This window comes from Mauremys mutica, chromosome 8 (assembly GCF_020497125.1).
Source record: "Mauremys mutica isolate MM-2020 ecotype Southern chromosome 8, ASM2049712v1, whole genome shotgun sequence".
NCBI classification, from domain to species: domain Eukaryota; kingdom Metazoa; phylum Chordata; order Testudines; family Geoemydidae; genus Mauremys; species Mauremys mutica.
This window is the reverse complement of record NC_059079.1, coordinates 68937710-68961265: the sequence shown is the minus strand read 5'-3', so window position 1 is coordinate 68961265 and position 23556 is coordinate 68937710. Positions and strand designations below refer to the sequence as shown.

General features: G+C 54.6%; 2 protein-coding genes across 6 annotated transcripts in view; both read right to left on the bottom strand.

Annotated features, from left to right (window-relative positions):
• The window catches only part of UHMK1 (U2AF homology motif kinase 1), a 37796-nt gene extending 30054 nt beyond the window's left edge, over window positions 1-7742 (bottom strand). Inside the window, exons 1-2 of the mRNA XM_045028733.1 lie at window positions 7495-7742; window positions 2229-2521 (exon numbers count right to left, since the gene is read on the bottom strand). Of these exons, the coding sequence (XP_044884668.1) occupies window positions 2229-2521; window positions 7495-7738 (537 nt within the window). The 5' untranslated portion in view covers window positions 7739-7742. The remainder of the gene's footprint in view (window positions 1-2228; window positions 2522-7494) is intronic.
• Window positions 7743-16261: 8519 nt separating this feature from the next.
• Window positions 16262-23556, bottom strand: part of LOC123375712 (carboxyl-terminal PDZ ligand of neuronal nitric oxide synthase protein-like) — a 191375-nt gene continuing 184080 nt past the window's right edge. For all 5 annotated transcript variants that reach the window (XM_045026885.1, XM_045026884.1, XM_045026886.1 and 2 more), the window contains 2 exons: window positions 18870-19185; window positions 16262-17894 (listed from right to left, as the gene is read on the bottom strand). In XM_045026885.1, coding sequence (XP_044882820.1) covers window positions 17381-17894; window positions 18870-19185 — 830 coding nt within the window. In that variant the 3' untranslated portion in view covers window positions 16262-17380. The remainder of the gene's footprint in view (window positions 17895-18869; window positions 19186-23556) is intronic.

Sequence of the window (23556 nt, the reverse complement as noted above, 5' to 3'; positions counted from 1 at the left end):
AGGAGCCCAAAGTGGCTTGTAAACTTCAAACTGACATATGAGCTGTATAAAAGGATCGCGTCACCCACTTTAAGTGCAGACATGTTTGAAGCAAAACACAGCCGAGGTTTAACCACCCAACTAAACAGCAGCTTAGGGCAGAAAGATAACACTGGCTAGCTAAGACCGAGAGGATATAGGCCAAATATAATTCCCAAATCTGGAATTTAGCCACCTCTGCCATCAGGAAGAGCCAAGATCACTGGTAACACAAGTGGTCGAAACCTCATTTTATCAGAGAACCTCTCTAAGAGCCCAGCACCCCCTAGCTTTAAGTGATAGAAAGGGAGACATTTTTATTTAAAAGAGGAGAACCATGTCAAAGAGGCCCAAGAGTCAGAAGTGAAGAAATTAAAAATCACAGACAAGCATCCCTCATGGTCACAGAAGGCACTTACGCACCTAAATGACAGTGGGACGAGGACAAGCCAGCTTCAGTCTGTTCTCATGGCAAGGCTTGAGGTTATTCAGGTCAGCCTGGATGGCTCCCAACACCAAAATCAGGAAATTCAGCCCAACAGAAAGGTCCAAATACAAGAAGCAAATTAGGATGGTTAAGAGGGAATTAGAGGAGCAAACGCAACGGGAAAACCTCAACACATTCTGCTAGGCAGAGTAACAAGTCACTAGCACAGCATGGCAGACAGCCACAGGTCCCGAAAGCACTTCAGAGCAGATTGGCCATGCCACTAATTAAAATATGCTCATTACATTCAGCTACTGTACCAGAGAGCTCAAAGGTAGCAAATCAAATGGATGATCTTGGCAATCACAGACAGTGAGCCTTGCTTTCAGTACCAGGCCAAGTGGTTGAAATAATTGAATCACAGAACATCTAGATGAACAGGATACAAGAGGGACAAACCAGCACCACTTCTGAAAAAGAAAAGCATGTCCGTCTTGTCTACTACAATTCTTAGTGAGTGTCAGCCACAAGGTGGATGAAGGAGAACCAGCTGACAGGCAATCTGGACTTCAAAACCCCTCTGACAGACCCCTCACAGGAGGCTATTAAGGAAACTAAGTAGTCCCGGATGAGAGGTAAATAAGTATCAGATGTTAACCGTGAGGTGTCCTACAGCTCCTTAGGAGGACTAGTGCTGTTTAACATATGAATGATCCAGAAAAGGGGCTGCCTAGGAAGATGATGAGATTTACAGAAGACAACATGGTTTAAGTTAGCTGAGACAAGTAAAGCCTGAAGCACCAAAAGGGGTCTAACAGAGCTGGGTGAATGGAGGCTGCATGGTTTCAGATGAAAGTCGGTGTTGATAAATGCACGGTAATGCACATTGGGATAAATAATCTGAACTGTCCATACCCCGAGGGCAGGCATGGGCGGGCTCCATATTAATGCTAGGCATATGGAAAAGGAACCAGGGTATCCTTGCAAAGAGCTCAATGAAAATCTGCTCCATGTGAAGCAACAGCCAAAAGATCAAACAGAATGCAAGGATTCATTAATAGCATCACCCTATCTTGGAACAAACATAGCAGAAAAAGAGGTCAAAAGATGGGTGAAAACTGAGAGAGAGTGAGATTTTCATAAGAGGAGAGACTGAAAAGATGAGGGTTGTTAAGCAGGAGGTGAATAAGAAGGGACATAGGGTAATGGTCATACATAAAATCAGGAATGCTAGAGGAGAGCCTGTAGATTTATGCACCCCTGTTTACCGTCTTGCACAATACAAGAACAATGGACTGTCAGTGAAACTGAAAAGCAACACATTTAAAAAAGGCATTTAAACCCAATGTTTAATCAGCCTGAGGAATACACAGCCACAAGGTATCAAGAGACTAAGATCAAGAGAAGGATTAGACATTTACATGAATAATGGGAACATCTGCATCCAGTTATAGAAGCTCATGTTCCAGGGCACAGGCCAGGCACTAGCTGTCTGGGCTTAGGAAGAAACTGACCGTAGGGGCTGACAACTTCCTAGCTGCACCTTCCTCTGAAGCATCTGGTTATCGGCCACAATATGGACCACTGGTCCGACTGGGTCTGCATTCCTACAGAGCTGGACCATTGGCTCAGTAATGATCCACAGAGATGGGTAACCCCTAAAGAGTCACCAGCCCCTCGATGTTCCCAGCCAAGCAAATCTACATAGCTGCAGAGAGTTGACAGGAGCACAGCACAGTGACATGAAACAGAATTAAGTGCTCCTATAAACAGTGTTCCAAACCTGATTCCCCTCTTTGAAGCTAAGCCCAAAGTCAATGAGTTTAAAACACTCTTCCTCTGCGCTCCACAAGATGTTGCGTGGCTTGAGGTCTGCATGCACATAGCCTTTGTGGTGAAGGAAAGACAGGGCTTCTAACACATCACGGGCACAGTGCTGGATCATCCACATGGAGCAACCCTGATGGCTGGAGTAGAGAAGCAGCTCTGACACACTGATGTCCAGCAGCTCCAGCAGGAGGCAGCGGGAAGGGCCATTTGCAGAGAAGTGGTTGGTGAACACGCCGTACAGCGTCACTGGAATCAGACAAGGGCAAAGCTGGTGAATTCAAAGTGACTCCAAGTTGAGCATCAGACCCGTTCTGCTTCTCTTTAGATCAGTGAGGGAGTGTACAGAGGCTGAAAACAAAGAATGTGCTCGGCTGGGCCTGGAAATCCCCCAGCAGACAGGCCTCTGATGCCTGCCTCTCCCCTCACATGACACCTGCACTGCTGTTGTGAGGAGGGGAAGAGGGAACAGGCTGGTTTGGGAGCATACAGAACCAGCCTGCTAACCCTTTTCTTGCTACATTTGCACTGTGGACTCCAAGCAAGGAACCAGCAGAGTATTCAAAACTCCTACTGGTTCTGCCAGAGGCTGGGTGCACACGTGATCACTCTTCCCTTCCCCTGCCCAGCATGGGCACAGGGAGGCAGGGCATAGCAGCCTGCAGCAGCCATATAGGTGGCACCTGATCTCAGGGCAGATCTCCCTCCACATCGATCTGCCAGATGCTGCAGGATGAAAAGCCCTAGAACACAAGAGGGTACAAAGCACCCCCCAGCTTCAGATCCCGCCCTGGCCCAAAGCACAGCCTACCCACGTGGGGACTGGGGCTGGTAATTGGAGGTTGTGGGGTGGGCTGTCCTTGGTCTGACCTGATTATCACTGCTGCAGTGGGGGAGTTGTGCAGAGGACATTCCCATGCCCAGTGCTGCAGGGGGCTGGTCGGCAGCCCTAAGAGGTGACTCTGGCATAGTTCCTCAGGCTGCTGTGGGGAGCAGGTGTATCTAGTTCCCCAGGAAGGGGTCCCAGCCCATATCCGACATTGCAGTGGGGGCCCCATCAGGATGTCGCTGGGGCAGGGAGGGTGGTGTCCCCATCCTGGCTCAGGAGAGCTCCGGTTAGAGATGTTGCTGGGAGGGGCTATGGGCCCCAACACAGCCTGGGGGAGGTCCCAGTTACCAAGAAGGCTAACAGCATTTTGGACTGTAAAAGTACTGGCATTGCCAGTAGATCGAGGGACGTGATCATTCCCATCTATTCGACATTGGTGAGGCCTCATCTGGAGTACTGCATCCAGTTTTGGGCTCCACACTACAAAGAGGATGTGGAAAAATTGGAGAGAGTCCAGCGGAGGGCAACAAAAACAATTAGGGGGCTGGAGCACGACTTATGAAGGAACTGGGAATGTTTAGTCTGCAGAAGAGAAGCATGAGGGGGGATTTGATAGCTGCTTTCAACTACCTGAAAGGGGGTTCCAAAGAGGATGGATCTACACTGTTCTCAGTGGTAGCAGATGACAGAACAAGGAGTAATGGTCTCAAGCTGCAGTTGGGGAGATCTAGGTTGGATATTAGAAAACCCTGTTTCACTAGGAGGGTGGTTATCTAGGGAGGTGGTGGAATCTCCATCCTTAGAGTTTTTAAGGCCTGCCTTGACAAAGCCGTGGCCGGGATGATTTAGTTGGTGCTGGTCCTGCTTTGAGCAGGGGATTGGACTAGATGATCTCCTGAGGTCCCTTCCAACCCTGATATTCTATGATTCTATAACACTGTAGAGGGGGATGGGAGGCCAGGCCAGGGGTGAAGGGGAGCCAGGGTCTCTGTCACTGCTGTGGAGGGGTCCTGGCTCCTGATGTTGCGGGGGGAGGGGGGCGTGTGTGTGTGTGTGTCGGCTTGGTGGGAGATCTCAGGGAATGCTGGGGGGTCTGGGTTACTCGTGTTGCGATGGTGAGGAGATCTCTGTCCCAGGGCAGTTGGGTCCTGGCTCCTGATATTGTAGTTAAGGATCAAAGATGGGGATGGTGGGGGGAGGTTACCAATGTTGCAGTGGCAGTCTCTATCTTGGGGAGGTCCTAGCCTATTGCAGGGGGTCCCAGTTACATCATGCTGCAGTAAGTGGACCCGTTCCAATTACTGACATTATAGCTGGAGATAGAGCGCTGCTGGCCTGGCGGTACAGAGTTGTGAGCTAGTGAGGAAGGGGGCCCTGGTTACCAAGGTTGTTGGAGGGTCGTAGTCCCTGTTGTTTTGGTGGGAGGGCCAGGCCTGGTGGGAGTACTGGCCCTGTAACCGATACTGTGGTGGGGGGTGTGTGTGTAGATGGGGGTTCCAGCCCAGATGGACCAGCCCAATTACTGATTACTGATGTTGTAGCATGTGGAGAAGAGGATGTGCTGTGGTGGTGCAGGGGAAAGGAGGGGGGCAGGGCTGGCAGGGGCCAGGGTCCCTATTACCGATGCTGTGGAGGGGCAGGGAGGGAGGGGCCAGGGCTGATAGGGTTCAGATCCCCGTTACTGATGCCGTGAGGGAGCAAGGAGAGAGAGGCCAGGGCTGGCAGGGTCCCCGTTACTGATGTTGCAGAGTGGGGTCGGGGAGTCCTGGTTACTGATGCTGTGGTAGGCCTGGGGGGTTCTGGTTCATGAGGCAGTAAGGATCCCAGTTACTGATGCTGCAGTAGGGACAGGGGGTTGGAGGTTCTGTCCCGGAAGGTGGGGGTACCAGTTTGCAGTGTTGTGGGGGGACTGGGGTGCAGGGGTCCTGAATCCTGATCACTGATGTTGTGGGGGGGAATGGGGGTCCTGTCCCAGCTCTGTCCTGGTTACTGGGGGTGGGAGTAGGGGGCCCAGGAGGACTAACAGGGGTCCCGATTACCAATTTTACATAGGGTCCCAGCTGGAGGTGCTGGGGGTCGGGTCCCAGCTCAGTTACTGAAGTTGTGGGGGTGGGAGTATGGGGGGGTGCTGGCCAGGTCATGGCATAGTCCCAGATGTTGCAGGGATTAGGAGGAGTGGTCCTGGCTGGTCCCAGTTATTGGGGTGGGGGAATGTGTGTGTGTTGGAGGGGATCCAGGTTGTGGGATGCAGGGTCCTGGTTACAAATGTTGGGGGACAGTGCAGGGGGTCCCAGTCCAGGCATGCAGGAGGCCCCAGGTGGTCCCGGTTATCATGAGTAGGGTCCCAGTTACCCGTGTTGTGTGTGGGATCTTGGTTATGGATGTTGTGGGAAGGGTCATGACCATGAAGGCCTGGCTTGTAGGCAGTGCCAAGGGTCCTGATTACTGGTGTGGGTGTGAGAGAGAGAGAGCGCGCGCGCCTAGGGGGTCAGAGGGTCCCATTACCAATGTTGCCGGGGGTAGGATAGGCGGGTCGTGGGGTGGGGTCCTGGTTACCAATGTTGCGGTGGGGATGGCGTACAGTATGGGGTCTAACTTGGGGGCGGTGGGGAGGAAGATGAGGGGTGTCCCAACCAGGGGCGGCTCTAGCCATTTTGCCACCCCAAGCACGGAGGCACGCCGCGGGGAGCACTCTGCCGGTCGCCGGTCCCGCGGCTCCAGTGGACCTCCCGCAGGCGCCTGCTGCCCCCCCCGCGGCATGCCGCCCCAAGCACACGCTTGGCATGCTGGGGCCTGGAGCTGCCCCTGGTCCCAACTTACCGATGTTGCAGGGGGTCCTGGCTGGAGGGCACAGGGGTTCCCAGTCGGTCCAATTATGGGGTCTTGGAGGGGGCAGGAGGTCCTGATTACCCATATTAGAGGGACAGTGAGTCTAGGCCTGGCCATGCAGGAGGCCCCAGCTGGTCCTGGTTACTGTGGTGGGGTCCTGGCCCAGAGGATGCAGGGTGGGCCCTGGTTACAGATGCGGGGGGGCTGAGGGGGGTCCCACCAAGTAGCACAAGAGGGTGTTCTGCTTACTGATGTTACAAGGGGGGAAGAGTTGCAGACCCAGCCCCCAACACAGGGACAGTCCCAGGCCACGGGTCCCTTTACTGATGTGTGTGGGGGCGGTGCTGGTTACATGTTGCAGGGAGGTGCTGGGTGTCCTGGCCGTGCTGCTGGGAGGCCGGGGGGTCCTGATAATTGATATTGTGCAGGGTCCCGGGGGGCCAGTCCTGGCCAGGGGGGTCCTGTTACCAATGTTGCCAGGGGGATGGGAGGGTGGGGGTCCCGTTACTGATGTTGGGGGGGGGTCCTGTTACCTATGTTGTTGGGGGGGAGGGGAGGGTCAGAGGAGTCCCGTTACCAATGTTGCTGAGGGGTGTAGGATAGGGGATCCCGTTACCAATGTTGTCGGGGGAGGGGGAAGGGAGGGGGTCCCGTTACCGATGTTGTTGGGGGGGGGTCCCATTATGGATGTTGCCGGGGGGAGGGGTGCGTGAGGGGTCCTGTTACCGAAGCTGTTGGGGGGGGAAGGGAGGGTGGGGGGTGTCCAATTACCAATGTTGCTGCGGGGGATAGGGTGGGGGGGTCCTGTTACCGATGTTGTCGGAGGGGGATGTAGGGTAGGGGATCTGGTTACCACTGTTGTCAGGGTAGGGGTAGGGTAGGGAGTCCCGTTATCGATGTTGCCGGGGGGGGGGTCCCGTTACCGATGTTGTTGGAGGGGAGGGGGGGGTCTCATTACCAGTGTTGCCGGGGTGGGGTCCCGTTACCGATGTTGCTGGGGAGGGTCCCACTACCGATGTTGCCGGGGGGGCAGGGTGGGGGGGTCCCGTTACCGATGGTGCCGGGAGGGGTACGGGGGGGGGTCCCGCTACCGATGGTGCCGGGGGGGTCCCGCTACCGATGGTGCCGGGGGGGTCCCGTTACCCATGGTGCCGGGGGGGTCCCGTTACCCATGGTGCCGGGGGGGCAGGGTGGGGGGGTCCCGCTACCGATGGTGCCGGGGGGGCGGGGTGGGGTCCCGCTACCGATGGTGCCGGGGGGGCGGGGTGGGGTCCCGCTACCGATGGTGCCGGGGGGGCGGGGTGGGGTCCCGCTACCGATGGTGCCGGGGGGCGGGGTGGGGGGGTCCCGTTACCGATGGTGCCGGGGAGGGTACGGGGGGGGGTCAGGGTGGGGGGGTCCCGTTACCGATGGTGCCGGGGGGGCGGGGTGGGGGGGGGTCCCACTACCGATGGTGCCGGGGGGCGGGGTGGGGGGGGTCCCACTACCGATGGTGCCGGGGGGCGGGGTGGGGGGGTCCCGTTACCGATGTTGCCGGGGAGGGGTACGGGGGGGGTCCCGTTACCGATGTTGCGGTGGCCCCGCAGCTGCTCCAGCGCGGCGCGCTCCTTGCCGAAGCCGTACTCCGGGGCGCTGCGGGCGGCAGGCCCGGGCCGCGCCGGGGGCACGAACTCCTTGACGGCGCCGAGCGGAGCGTGCGAGTCCCCGCAGCAGCGCACGCGGAACACGGAGGCGGAGGCGCCGCTGCCGAGCTGGGCCTGCACCTGCCACAGGCGGCCCAGCGCCTCCAGCAGCGGGGCCCCGGCCATCGCCTCAGCGCCCGCCGGGAACAAGCCGGAGCTCGGCCCCCGCCAATGGACCGCCCCTGCCTCCCTGGCCCCGCCCCTCTGACTCCGCCCCCACTGCCCAGCCCCCTCTCAGGCCATATCGATACCTCTCACTGGACCCTATACACCCCCACCAGTCCCTATAGACTTCCAGCTTGTGCTATACACACATCAGACGCTATAACCCCACCAGACCTTATAGACCCTACCCCAACACCAGACCCTGTAGATCTCCTACCAGGCTCCATATACCTTATATATCCCTTGTCAGATCCTATTCTTCACCCCCCACTGGGTCCTCCTATAGGCTTACCACCAGACCCTATGCACTCTATGGGCCCTTGCCTGACTCTACAGCCACCCTCACCACCAGACCCTGTACTCCTAATAACTCCATAACCTGCTATAAATTCCACCAGCCCTGGACTGTAGGAGCATTGCCAGCATATTGAGGGAAGTGATTATTCCCCGCTATTCGGCACTGGTGAGGCCACACCTGGAGTATTGTGTCCAGTTTTGATCCCCTCACTACAGAAGGGATGTGGACAAATTGGAGAGAGTCCAGCAGAGGGCAACAAAAATGATTAGGGGGCTGGGGCACATGACTTACGAGGAGCGGCTGAGGAAACTGGGGTTATTTAGTCTGCAGATTTCATAGCAGCCTTCAACTACCTGAAGGGGGGTTACAAAGAGGATGGAGCTCAGCTGTTCTCAGTGGTGGCAAATGACAGAACAAGAAGCAATGGTCTCAAGTTGCAATGGGGGAGGTCTAGGTTGGATATTAGGAAACTCTATTTCACTATGAGGGGGGTGAAGCACTGGAATGGGTTACATAGGGAGGTGGTGAAATCTCCATCCATAGAGGTTTTAAAGGCCCATCTTGACAAAGCCGTGACTGGGATGATTTAGTTGGGGATTGGTCCTGTTTTGAGCAGGGGATTGGACTAGATGACCTCCTGAGATCTCTTCCAACTCTAATATTCTATACCTCCATACCCTGAAGTCCATGTACACACCTATATCCCTCAATACAGCCCTGATACCTCCAACAGTCTCTATATCCCCTATAATGCCCATTGGCCCCCATATACCCCAATACTCCATTGCTCCTGTCTCCCTTTATACCTCTTATAACCTCTGTATTCCCTAGACTTCCCATAAGCCCCATACTTGCTATGCACCCCAATATCTATCTTATACTACCTCCCCTCAAGTCCCTATACCTCACACTATCCTATAACCCCACCTACACTTATGCCACCCTAGAACCCCCATACCTGCTACACTACCCATAGGTTTCTATAAACCCCAATACCCTTTTGCCCTCATCCATCTGTAATTCCCATATCCACTGTGCCTCCAGAGACTCTTATGTTGCCAATTCTGGTAATTGTGTTTCTTAAGGCCTTAGGTTCTGGAGGCCTGTCATTAGGGGAGAGTGTCAACTTTAATTTAAAAAATAAGTTTCTAGCCTTCCAGGTGGTGGAGAAATGTTTGAAAACATGACCTGAGCGATCCTTAAAGACTCAGAAATCTTCACACCAAGAAAAAGAGCCCAACACTGATGATTTCTTTTAAATATCATAATTTTTAACCAATCTCATGATTTTTTGGTACCCAACTCACTATTTTGAAATGGATCAGGTTGGCAATACTGTCTATTCTATACTTATTGAACATGCAGTTGTCTACTTTGCTGAACTGGGTGAAAGCTAGTGCTCTGCTTGTGTGTGAGAGACAGAGAGAGTTTGGGGAGCTGCTGTATATTCCCCCATCCCCAACACAACACCACCCACAGAATTTGAAGGCAATGGGGCAACTCATGTGAAGTGAAGCTTGAGATTTTCACTGCTGCTGGAGATTTTTCCCCAAGGGGTATCCATAGGGCTGGTTCTGGCAAACCCTTGGAGGCTTGCGCTCATGCATTAGTATAAGGGGCACCTCCAGCCCTGCACCCTCTCAGTTCCTTCTTGCCACCACCTCCAATGGCGAGGTAGGATGGTGAGTCTTGGAATGGACATTAGCAACACATCTCGAAGAACAACAGTTACGAGAGGTACGTAACAATTTTTTCTTCTTTGAGTGCTTGCTCATATCGATTCCATGCTAGGTGACTCACAAACAGAACCCTAGAGGTGGGCTCCGAGTTCACAGACGTGCAGCTTGCAACACTGCTCTGACGAATCTGGCATAATCTCTGGCCTGTTGGGTGATGGTGTAGTGCGATGCAAACATATGCACTGATGACCAAGTTGCAGCTCTACAGATGTCCTGTATTGGTATACGTGCCAGGAAGGCCACTGAGGATGCCTGTCAAGTATCAGAGGGGTAGCCGTGTTAGTCTGGTTCTGTAGAAGCAGCAAAGAATCCTGTGGCACCTTATAGACTAACAGACGTTTTGCAGCATGAGCTTTCGTGGGTGAATACCCACTTCTTCAGATGCAAGTCACCTGAGCTCTTGTGGAATGTGTCTTTATAATGGTCGGAGGCGGGGACCCCTTTTTCTGTAGCAGGCTCAGATACAGTCAATGATCCAGGAGGAGATCCTCTGGGCTGACACTGGAAAGCCCTTCATCCTGTCCGCTACTGCAACAAAAACCTGTATTGATTTGTGACAGGGTCTTGTCCTGTCAATATAAAAGGCTAGGGCCCTTCTTACATCCAGAGAATGCAGACACCATTCTTCTTCTGACTTCTGCGGTTTCAGGCAGAAGACTGGCAGAAAGATATCCTGTTTGATGTGAAATTGTGATACCACCTTGGGCAAAAAGGCTGGGTGGAGACACAGCGAGACCTTGTCCTTGAAGAAGGTGGTATAAGGGGGTTCAGAGATTAAAGCCTGAAGCTCAGAAACCCTTCTAGCCAGAGTGATTGCCACCAGGAAAGGGACCTTCTAGGGGAGCAGCAGAAAGGAGCATGATGCCGAAGGCTCGAAAGGTGGTTTGGTGAGCCTAGACAGCACCAGATGCAAGTCTCAAATCGGGATGGGGGCACAAACCTGCAGATAGAGCCTTTCCAGCCCTTTGATAAATCTGCCCATCATTTCCTGTGTGAAGACCAACCTGCCATGGATTGGGGGATGGAACACTGATATTGTCACCAAGTGGACTTTTATAGATGACAGTGACAGGCCTTGGAGCTTTAGTTGGAGAAGGTACTCTAGGATGGACTGCAATGATGTCTGCATCGGAGAAAGACCCCACTCAACTGTCCAGCATGAGAAGCGTTTCCACTTAGCTAAGTAGGTCGCCCTGATAGAGGGTTTTCTACTACCTATCGACCTGCTGCACCTGCTCAGAGCACACTCACCCCTCCAGATTCAGCCATGCAGCAGCCCTGCAAGGTTCAGATGGAGGTGCCATCCTTGATCCTGTGAGATTAAGGCCGGTCTGAGTAGGAGAGTCCATGGGACTGCGACTGTAAGGTCCAGGATCATGCTGAACCAATGCTGGCAAGGCCACGCCGGAGCGATCAGGATGACCTTTGCCTTGTCCGCTTTTATCTTCAAGAGCACCTTGTGAACCAGAGGAACTGGTGGAAAAGCATACAGCAGGCCATCTGACCATGGATGGAGGAAGGCATTGGATAGTGCTCCCTGCCCAGGCTGAGTCTCAAGCAAAAGAGGTGACACTTCTTGTTCTCTGCTGTGGCAAACAGATCCACCTGGGGAGTCCCCAACAGCGGGATTATCTCCAGGTGGAGAGACCACTTGTGGTGAGAGGAGAAGGACCTGCTGAGGCAATCTGCTAGAACAGATTCCCCTGGGAGGTGTATGGCCTCTATGTGGATGGAATGTGTGACGTTGCACTCCATATGCTTTATGGAAATACTCTTATGAATATGACATAACTGGAATATGCTTTACACTAAATACCCCTTGTATGGTGTCATTAGAAAGCTTGTAATTTACTAAGTGTGTTTATTTTATTTGTTTGCATGTATTATTTCTATATTTGGAGTTAGGAGAATAAGATATAAACTTGTATCACTGATGTAAATATATTAAGTGGAGGCCATTAAGGGTGCTCCAGAAACAATCAGTTGTAAATGGCCTTAGTCACTTGAAAGCCTTCCTGTGTACATGTGGGCCAGCCCATGGGGAATAGAGACTAGAAGTCTTACAGTGACATGTGACCATGTCACCTGATAATGAAATCCATCTTAAATCTGGTATTTTTCCAATTAGAAGGAGGGATGGGGACCCAGAGAGACCAAAACCTCCCGCCTTGTGCCAAAGCTATAAAAGGGGGTGAAACAGGACAAAAGAGGCTTCCAGTCATGAGAAAATCCCTGCTTACCACCTGAGATGTCTGCTGGAACTAAGAAGGCCTGTACCGGGGAAAGGACTGTACCAGGGCCCAGACTAAGAAGAAGTCTAGTCTGTGAAAGAAGCTTATTGGAACATCTCTGAGCGTGAGATATTACCTGTAATCAGTTTCTTTATGTATTAGGCTTACACTAGTATGTTTCATTTTATTTTGCTTTGTGACTTACTTTGTTTTGTCTGTTATTACTTGAAACCACTTAAATCCTACTTTTTATACTTAATAAAATCTCTTTGTTTATTAATTAACCCAGAGTAAGTGATTAATACCCAGGGGAGTAAACAGCTGTGCATATCTCTCTATCAGTGTTATAGAGGGTGGACAATTTATGAATTTACCCTGTATAAGTGTTATACAGAGTAAAACCGATTTATTTGGGGTTTGGATCTCATTGGGAACTGAGTGTCTGGGTGCTGGAGCAGTAACCTGCTAAGCTGTTTTTGCTTAAAATCTGCAGCTTTGGGGTGTGGTCCAGACCTTGAGTCTGTGTTGCAGCAGGCTAGCGTGTCTGGCTGAACAAGGCAGGGTTCTGGAGTCCCAAGCTGGCAGGTTCAGAAGTAATTTCCGCACATCAGATGACAGTCCCAAGGGGATCCCTGTGACCAAACCTGTCACAGAATGCTTCACACAGAAGTTCCCTTGCCCGAGGGCTTCCTGACAAAGGACACTGGAGCAGGCCCCTCCTTGCTTGTTGACATAAAACATCGCTGCTGTATTGTCCGTCAACACTTGCACCGCAAGCTTGAGGAGGAACACTTTGCATCCCAAGTGGATTGCCCTGAGCACCTTCACATTTATATGGAGAGGCATCTTGTCTCTTGCCCAGAGACTCTGAGTCCTGAGGTTGCTGAGGTGGGCTCCCCACCCCAGGTCTGACATGCAGCATTATCGCAGGCTGCGGGGTCTTGAAGGGCACACCTGAGAGGACTGACACTGGGTCCAGTCACCACAGCAGGAAGCTAGGATTGACCTTGGGATAGTGAGGCTCAAACTTGGTGAACAGATTGAGGCAAGCCACATCTGGAGCTGTCTGAGGTGCAGGCGCATGTGTCGCACGACATAAGTAGGTGCCGCCATGTGGCCCAGAAGCTGCAGACATCCTGGGCAGTCATCAGCAGGTGAGCTAACAGCAGAGATCAAGTCTGTGATGGCTTTGAACCTGGCTTCTGGGAGGAATGCCTGGGCTTGGGAGGCTTTGAGCATGGCTCCTTTAAATTCTATCCTTTGCACTGGGATCAATGTCGACTTTTGCTCATGTATGGGAAGACCCAGAGATCTGCAGGTGGTCATTGTCACCGAGATGCTGTTCTGAACTTGGTCCATCAAGCAGCCTTTTATCAGCCAGCCATCCTCTGCGTCTAAGGAAGGCAGCAACCACTGCCATACACTTCATGAAGACTCTTGGGGCTGCTGAGAGTCTGAAGCAGAGCACCATAAATTGATAGTGTTTGTGACCCACCAAGAACTTGAGGAACAATGTCCTGTAAGGGGACTAACTAACAATGAGAAACGATCCTACACTAAACTGTAACAACAACTACTAACAACGATTTACAGCGAGAATCAGGAAAAACAACTAGAGGTTTGCTGAAGCGAAAGCAATGTTCCAGCCACCATCACAGGCAGCAAGAAGGAACTGAGTGGGCGCAGGGCTGGCGACGCCCGTTATACCAGTGCATGAGTGTGGGTCTCCAGAGCCAGCCCTATGGATACCACAAGGGGAAAAATCTCCAGCAGCGGTGCACGGGGTGCACGCACACCTAGCATGGAATTGACATGAGCAACACATCTCGAAGAACAAGCCCATTTCCCTGGACTCAGCTATCCTTGAGAAAACTCATCACAATGGAGAAAAAATTTTTATTGTGCAATCTGTGTATTTCCTCCAGAATACCTACACATCCTAAACGATATAAAGAGAGGCTCTCCAAGCACAGTGGGCTAAATCTGGGCTTTTCAGAACATTGGTGCAGTGGGAGACTGCTTCATTACACAAAGAGACTTTCTGGTGTTTCTGTAATACATTATATAGGTGCTTACAGAAACTGTATAATTCTATACAGATTTCTATTTGTAGTAGCTTTGGACATATACAGAATCTACACACATATACATGGTTCATTTTGTATCAAAAATCATCTGGCACATTGCAGCACCCATTGGACTCTTTTGTATGTATCATTCATTTTCAGATGGTCCCTTTCCCTGGGAATTAAAGATCAAGAGGACATCCTCCCAGCAGCTGGCACTCAGCCTGGCTAGTACATTACTCATAGTGTCTGTTTCCCAAACCAAAGGGCCCATCAATAGCCATGGCCTCATTACCTCAGTAGGACAATGAGGTGGATTTGGATGGTACAAAACTGGCTCCACCCACAAAACTTCATTTGTAAAGTAGTTGAAAAGCCTGGTCTTCTGCCCCTGCCCCTCCTATCATCTCAGCAATGGAACTATGCATTTCTCTCAGTGCAGGCAAGGCAATGGGTCTGAACCAGGGCTGAAATTCAGCCAGCGCTGTCTGGAGCGGAGCTCTGGTAAATATTTTCACTCCCCCTGGAGTTTTCATAGCATGTTGGGGAAGGCCTGGGGGGCTCCGGGAAATACTCTATGAGAATTTAAGCCCTGGTGTGAACAGCAAAGTTTCATTGCAATGGGTGGCTCTAGTGGAGCTGGGATGGGAAATATACACTCTCCTCCGTTCCCTGAAGATTCGGGCGCAATCCCCACCCAGAATGAATCAACAGAGCTCCACTTAAGTCCAACAGCGTTATGTCAGTTCACACCAGCCAAGAATCTGGCCTTTGGGGATTTTCCACCTGATATTTTTTGCTCTCTGTCTCTGAACCTGGCCAAAGCCCGTTTCCTAGGGATGAGGAGTTCCTTTCCTTGAGACGCACTGAGAGGCTCACACTCGCCACTGTGACATGCACACTTCCATGCCCCCAGTCTCAGATACACTTCTGCATATTGTGCTCCACCACTGGAGCTGGCCGAGTCATAAAATACAGATCTCTCAAGCCAGCTCCATGTGCTCAACCCCCAGAGGCAACAGCAAGCCTTAGAGTAAGCTCCAACTCCAACCTCCCCTACCATCGCTTGCCACCTGCCAGACCCATGAAGGGAACTCAAACCTCTCAGCAGGAAAGGGTCCAGCCCATCCAGCTCCCAGGCAACTAGCTTCCAAGATTCTGGCTCCTTACAATGCCCCCAGCTGGTTCCAGCTCCATACAGCGTGGCAGATAGAGGTTGTTCTCCCTGGCTTTACGTCCCCCCAGAATCAGGGATTGCTTGCTAGGCACTGTTGTGAAAGACAAAGGCACCTGAGGGCTTTAAGGATCCAGTCGGGGTCTCTCCTGCTCACTGCAGCGGGTTCAGACATGGAAGAGGCATGTGCGCATGTGCGTACAGAAAGGGCAGTGGCTCCTTTGTTTGGCAGATCAGAATACCCGGTCGAAAAGGGACCCTGGCAGCTCCATTAAAAGTCCGGTTGGTGGTGCTATCGGTGCAGCGGGACTGGCAGGCTCCCTGTCTGGTTGTGCACAGCCCCCGGAAGTGGTTGGCATGTCCCTCCGGCTCCTAGGTTGATGCGTGGCTATGAGGGCTCTGTGTGCTGACCCCAACCAGAGCGACGGCTCTGCAGATCCCATTGGCTGGGAACAGAGGGTAATGGGAGCTGTGGGGGTAGTGCCTGCAGGCAGGGGCCGTGTGCAGAGCCCCCATAGCTGTCCCTCCACTTAGGGCTGGAGTCCGCACCTCAACCCCCGTCCCTCACCTCAAACCCCTGCCCCAGTTCAGAACCCCCTCTAATGCCCTAATTCCATCCTGGAGCCCGCACTCTGCATCTCCTCCTGCATCCCAACCCCCTGCCCTGCCTGGAGCCCCCTCCTGCACCCCAATCCCTCATCCCCAGCCGCACCCAGAGCCCGCACCCCTAGCCGGAGCCCTCAACCCCTCACTCGGAACCCCTCGGCCCCAGCCCAGAGCCCCCTTCTGCACCCTGAACCCCTCATTTCTGGCCCCATCCCAGATCCTGCACCCCCAGCCTAGAGCCCGTACCCCCTCCAAAACCCCAATCTCCTGCATCAGCCTGGAGCCCCCTCCAACACTCCAAACCCCTCAGCCCCACCCCCAGCCCAGAGCCCCCTCCAGCATCCCAAACTCATCATCCCTGTTTCCGTCCGAGAGCCCACACCCCCAGCCGGAGCCCTCACCCCCTCCCGCACCCCAATCCCCTGAGTGATCCTGCCTCTGCAGCTGACAGAGCATGCGTGGCTCCAGCTGGCACAGCCGCCAGGGCCGCCTGGGGTGGGGTGGGGGGCAAGTGGGGCAATTTGCCCCAGGCCCTGGGCCCTGCAGGGGCCCCCACGAGAGTTTTTTTGGGCCCCCGGAGCAGGGTCCTTCACTCGCTCCAGGTCTTCGGTGGCAATTCAGTGGCGGGGGCCCCCTGCCGCCGAAGACCCCAGGCCCCCTGAATCCTCTGGGCAGCCCTGACAGCCGCTGGGCATTTTACAGTGCAGGTGGGAGACACCAGTCCTGTGGGCTGTGCCTCAGGGCCATGACCTTCAAGGCACGTGAGCCATCATCAAGTCATTTCCCTTCTCGCAGCCGCCAGCAGAGACCAGTCCCTGCTGCAGATGGGGTATGGCCCAGAGGGGCTAGAGCAGCCTGAGGGAGCCCTAGAGTGGGGCAATCTGTGTGTGAGGGGCAGACTGGCTTCCCCTTGAGAGACCAGGCCCAGTGCCCCTCACCCTGCACAGCTCAGGGAAAGGTGCTGCTGGAGATGCAGGCACTGCCGCCGGCCAGTGCAGGAGCAGGAACTGTGTATGAGGGACTCGAGAGGGACCTGTGGCAAATGGCACAAGGCCTGCCCCTGCCATCAGCCTCAGGGCTGCTTGTGAGACAGCTACCAGGACAGGAGGGCAGCAGGGGGTGCAGGGCATGGCTGGAGACCCTGAAGGGAGAGAATGGAAGTTCCACCCCGGGTGCCTGTGCAGGCCTGGCCTCGGTGAGCAGTGCTCACTTGCACAGCCTGCACTAAGGCCCAGGGGGAGGGTAGGCAGTGACTGTGTGGACAGCCCCGAGAATCACCCCCATGCCCTGCCATTGTTTGAGGGGACAAGCGGGCAGGGGCTGGGCTTCTCTTTGAGCCCCCTGGACAGAAGTCACTGCTGAGCGCCCCCAGAGTGCAGTCAGCATGCCCCCAGCCCCCGACCTCCACGCCTGCAGGGCACAATGCAGCAGATGGGGAGGGGTGTTCTTGAGGGGGGAAGTGGCTGACTCCCCTGAGACATGGGGGCTGCTACTCAAAGGACAGGAGGTCTGGGTGGGGTCCCTCATTTTCTAGGCTGGAGGGCTGTGCCACAGGCTGGACGTCGCCCACGGGGGGCTGGTACTCTAGCAGGCAGCTGAGTCTGAGGGTGGGTTTCTCTGGGCAGGGCGGAGACGCTGCCTGCCGGTCAGCAGCTTTGAGTTTGCCCTCCAGGTTCTCCTCATGGATGAGGTCAGGCACTGAGAGGACCCTGCTGTGCGAGGGCCCGTCCCCGTTTGGCACCGCTGTGCCAGGAGCACCCAGCTCAGCACTGCCCTCTGGCTGAGACATGTCCCATGCCACCTTCCACTGCTCCCCCTGGGCAGCCTGCTTGGGATGTTCCTGGCCTTGCTCAGGTAGCGCCTCGGCACTGCACTCCAGGCTGCTCACCACCGGCTGGGAGGAGATCAGCATGTCCAGAGGGGTCTTCAAAGCCCGGGGTGTGCGCTTCTTGGCTGCCGGGGGCGGCGGGTCGAGCCGGGGAAAGGTTTCCAACAGCACATGCCTGCAAGCACAATGGCCCTTCGGTAAGCGACAATAACACCCGACACAGCGCTGACAGTTGCCCGGGGGTTCCCTGGATGCACTCCCATCCAAGCGCTGAGCCAGCTTGATGGGGTCTAAGGCATTAATATGGTATCAGCTCACACGGACACAAGCACACTCCCAGCAGCAGGACAACTTGTGTGTGCTGAGTGCTGACCGCACAGACTGAATGGCAGAGAGGAAAGAGGGCCAGGAGAGAGTGCTAGCTTAGGACACCTGAGTTCAATTCTTTGCTCTTCTACAGATTCCCTGTGTGACCTTGGGCAAGTCACTCAGCCACTCTGTGCCTCAGTTTCCCATCTGTAGGGTGCTGCAGTGAAGGCCCTTTGGACAGGCAGGCTCTGGGAGCAGAAACTACTGGTGTAAAAGTAATGCAGTAGGTCAAATAGTTCCTAGGGCTGCTTTTATTCACCGCGGCCACCCACTGCTTCAAATCCCTCCCTGCTGTCTTGGGATGCGTCAGTTCCTGCTGCCGGCCCTAGAGAGGGGCACAGCCCTCGCTTCCAACTGGAGAGACAGGGCTTCAATGTAGGGACGGGTCCATGGGAAAGGGGCTAAAGCAGCCCTGGGCTGCAGGGCAGGCCCCTGTAGCTTTCCTCGCACAGCTCTGCCCTTGTGCAGCAGCTCCCCTCCTCCTTGGACATTGCAGTGAGTCCCAAGCTGGGCCACGAGTCACCCCCTTTCAGCAGGAAGAGCTTCCTGCAGCCAGCCTGTCCCAGATGCCATTGGAAGGGGAAGGGCAGGGCATGCAGGAGGGGGAGAGCGGGACAGGAGGGGCTCAGAGAGGTGGGAGCAGCATTGCGCAGCATCCCCCAGCCAGGGCTGTTGCGCCGCGGCTGCAGCATGGCCCTGCAGTCCAAGCATGTGCTCCAGCTGCGGGGGAGGGGAGGGGTCAGCATGCAGTCAGTCAGCCAACGCCTGAGGGGAGACTCACCCTGCATCGTGGGCCTGGTCCCCCAGCAGAGCGAGCATCCCGCCCGGCAGCTCGGCCCCCGCGCTGGCATTGACCTCGGTCACTCCCACCTCTCCCAGACTGGCGGCCTCCTTCCGGCGCAGGAAGTCGTTGACTTTGGCCCCAACAGCCTTGCTCAGGTTCTTAAGGTGCTGGCTGCTCCCTACCCGCAGTCCAGCCTCAGCTGCGGCTGGCAGAGCTGCTGGGGGGGGCCCCAGTGAGGCTTTGGAGACAGACTGGCTGTGTTGCAGCTTTGGTGTGGGGGCTGTGTTTGAATTCTCAAACATGCTTTGGTCAACTGGAAGAGAAGAGAAGAGTTGGAGGTGTTGGTGCGCAGAGGAAGGGTGTGTTTGGGCAGAGGGGCGAGCACATGGTGCACGGGGAGTGGCTGGTGTATGAGGAGGAGATGGCATGTGCGGAGGGGCTGGTGCGCAGGAAGGGGGTGGCATGCAGGCAGTGGGTGGTGCGCGGGCAGGGGGTGGTGCATATGGAATGGTTGGCCTGTGAGGAGTAAGTGGCACATGGGCAGTGTGCAGGGAGGGGCTGGCATGAGTGTGGAGGAGGTGGCATGTGAGCAGCAGCCGGCATGCATGGAGTGGTTGGCATGCAGGCAGAGGATGACATATGGGTAGTGGGTGGCACGCATGGAGCAGTTGGCACACATGCAGGGGGTGGCATGCAGGGAGCGGTTGGCATGCAGGCAAGGGGTGGTGTGTGTGGAGGGGTTGACATGGGGAGGTGGTGTGCACGGAAGGGGCTGGCACATGGGCAGAGGGTGGCGCACGCACGGGGTTGGCACATGCAGGCTTCCCAGCGAGACGGGGCTCTTGCCAGACACAGAGGTGCATTGCTCTGGGCCCAGAGGCTCCAAATGCTTCTGCCCAGTACATGACAGGGCAGAGCCCTAATGTCAATGACAGCCACTGCCCCCTAGCCCGGGGCTCTGCACCCCTCCCTGTCGTTCAGGCCTCTCTGCCCAGCAGCAGGTCCCGAGTCCAAGAGGCTGGCCCTGCCCCAAGGCTGCAGAGCCTCCTGCTACTGGCTCGAGCACTGGTGTCACTGCCAGGCACCCCGGTCCCAGGAGGATTTACCCGCCTGGTGGGCATGAGCCATGGCCCAGGCAAAGAAAAGGGTAGTGATTCTCCTGGTGTCAGTGCTGACATGCCGGGGGACTGGGGGACATGCAGCTCAGTTCCTTGGCGCAGCAGGTCCCACAGCTGGGGTTACTGGTGGGGCCTGTGGGCAAGAGGGTGGCTGCACTGTGCCAGGCAGGGCTGGGCATTGCCACAGGCAGCCATGGCGTGGACCTGCGTGGTGCTCGGCCCTTCTCCAGCTCCCGCAGCCACTGCCCCGGGCGCTGCCCTAATGGGAATGCCAGCAGCCCACAAGAGCCTGGCATTAGAGATAGACCCCATTAGACTGGCACCGAGAGGCTGATGTTCCCAGAGAGCTCTCCGGTTCCCTCAGCCTGGCCCTGGTTGCTGGGATGGGGTGCTGGGCCCCTGGAGGGCCTCCAGACACTGGCTAAGGATGCTTGTTCCCTAGGGATGAGCAGGGTCAGGAACAGGCAGGGAGACTTGATACCCAGGCTGTACTCCTCAGTGGCACTGAGAGGCCCACAGAAGCTGGGCAGGGGGGCACTTGCGCAGAACAAAGCCTGGGAGTACTCCACTGCAGTACCCCAAACCACTGGCCACTTGTGAAAATCTGGGTGGGCCTCAGGACTTGCCCAAGGCCTAATGTTGAGTCAGTGGCAGAGCATAGGGGACCCAGCACTCAGCTCTGCGCCAGCCACTAGACACACTCTTCACTCCCCTCCATTCACTGCGAGGAGGGGTAGCATGCTTCACAAGCTAGGGGCTAGCCTGGAAGTCATGCAGCCTGTGTTCTGTTCCCAGCTTGGCCACCAACCCCTGGGTGACCTGGGGCAAGTCACTCCCCTGCTATGTGCCTCAGTTTCCCCATCTGTAACATGGGAAACATGCTCCTTCCTCTCCTTTGTAGAGGGCTGTGGGAGTGCTAGGAGAAGAGTCTGGCTTGTGAGAGATATTGCAAACAGCTCTCACTCAGCAACCCCCCTCAGCATCTGTTCCTGGGTCTCACAAACAAGCCAGCTCAGGTCAGCCAGCTGACAAGCCCCTGGCAGCGATGAGACTCAGGGTACGTCTACACTACGGGACTATTCCGAATTTGCATAAACCGGTTTTGTAAAACAGATTTTATAAAATCGAGTGCGCGCGGCCACACTAAACACATTAATTCGGTGGTATGCGTCCGCGGTCCGAGGCTAGCGTCGGATTCTGGAGCGTTGCACTGTGGGTAGCTATTCCCTAGCTATCCCATAGTTCCCGCAGCCTCCCCCGCCCCTTGGAACTTCCGGGTTGAGATCCCAGTGCCTGATGGGGCAAAAATCATTGTCGCGGGTGGTTCTGGGTAAATGTCGTTAGTCACTCCTTCCTCTGGGAAAGCAACGGCAGACAAGCATTTCGCGCCTTTTTCCCCTGGATTGCCCTGGCAGATGCCATAGCATGGCAATCATGGAGCTTGTTTTGCCTTTTGTTGTGACTCTCACCGTATGTGTACTAGATGCCGCTCACAGAGGCGATTCAGCAGCGCTACACAGAAGCATGCTTTTGCTTTTGCATGACAGCAGAGATGGTTACCAGTCATACTGCACCATCCAAACCCTTCCATAAATTGGAACTGGTGAGGATGATTATGGCTACCAGTCCTTTTGTACCATTTGCTGCTGTCATAAGTGCCCCTGGCTGCTCTTAGCCAGGGGCGCAAAAGCCAAAATTGGGAATGACTCCCTGAGTCAATCCCTCCTTTTTGGTATCTAAAAATAGAATCAGTCCTGCCTAGAATATAGGCAAGTGTACTAGATAACCACTGTATCATAGAACCAGAGAGCACAGCTGCTCTGTGTCAGATCCTGCAGAAACTATGATCTGTATGCTATTCACAGGGGGTGCTCCTGTAACAACCCCACCTGTTGATTCCGTTCTTCCCCCAGCCTTTCTGGGCTACCGTAGCATTGTCCCCCCACTTGTGTGATGAAGTAATAAAGAATGCAGGAATAAAAAGACATGGTGACTTGTTAGTGAGAAATGAGTGGAAGGCAGCCTCCAGCTGCTATGATAGTCCAGACAGGACATTAAGCAGTGTGTAGGAGAGAAGCCCAGCATCCCTCTGCTAGTCCAGGGGCAACTGAATCTGTTCTTTACACATGAAGGGTGGGGGCTGATGGAGCTCAGCCCCCTGTTGCTATGATGACGATGGTTACCAGCCATACTGCACCATCCACCAGAAAAAATTAGGGCCAGGAGCCCTTGATCGACCTGACGGATGCTAGTCAGCATGGTTACTGCCCCATGTGCCAATAGGCTGATGACGAGGACGGTTACCAGTCCTTTTGTACCATCAGCCACCCATGGCAGGGGGGGAGTGAGGATGTTGGTGTTGACAGCTGCAGCATCGTGTCTATCTGCAGCATTCAGTAAAGATAGGGTGACATGTAAAAGAGTCAGAGGATTGTTTTCCCTTTCGCTTCTGGGGGTGGGTGGGTGGGGTGAGTAGATTGCCAAGCTATGCCCTGACCCACCGCGGACACTGTGTTTGACCCTAGAAGCATTTGGAGCTTAGCCAAGAATGCAAATACTTTTCGGAGGCTGCAGGAACTGTGGGATAGCTTCAGTCCTCCAGTCCATGAGCGTCCATTTGATTCTTTGGCTTTCCGTTACGCTTGTCACGCTGCAGTGCGCTGAGTCCCTGCTATGGCGTCTGTCTGGAGATTTTTAAAAAAGGATTCTGAATTTCATCTTCTGTAACGGAGCGCTGATAGAACGGATTTGCCTGCCCTTACAGTGATCACATCCGCATGGTCCGTGCTGGAGCTCTTTTTTTATTTTGATTTCGGACTGCATCGTCACCCGTGCTGATCGGAGCTCCACGCTGGGCAAACAGGAAATATTCAAAAGTTCGCGGGGCTTTTCCTGTCTACCTGAGCACTGCATCCGAGTTCAGATTGCGGTCCAGAGCGGTCACTGCTGCACTGTGGGATAGCTCCTGGAGGCCAATACCGTCGATCAGCGTCCACACTAACCCTAATCCGATATGTTAATACCGATACTAGCGTTACTCCTCTCGTTAGGGAGGAGTACAGAAACCGGTTTAAAGAGCCATTAAAATCGATATAAGGTGCCTCCTAGTGTGGACGGTTGTGGCGTTAAATCGGTTTTACGCTCCTAAAACCGGTTTAAACGCCTAGTGTAGACCAGGCTTCAGTGCTACAGGAAAGGGGCCATTTCACCTAGCCCAGAGTCTGCACTGGGGAATCGGAATCAACCTGTGGGTTACTCAGCTGCTTGAGAACAGCCTGGGCACTCTCAGCAACCACCCCTCCCCGAGCACATCCCTTGGGCTCTGTCCAAGTGATCTGGTCCAGGCCAAGGGGGACATGCCTGGGCCCAGGATCGGACTGTGCTGCACACCCATATTTAGGCTGCTCTGGCTGCCAAAATGCCCTCTGGCAGAAATCAGAGTGGCCTCTGGCTGCTCTAGTATCTGGCAGCCTGGTTCCAGGCTCCCATACAGCCCAGGGCCCCACGACCTCCCTAGGGAGAAGGGGTCTCTGGGTGATGAATCAGTCACTGGTCTCTCCCTGCCT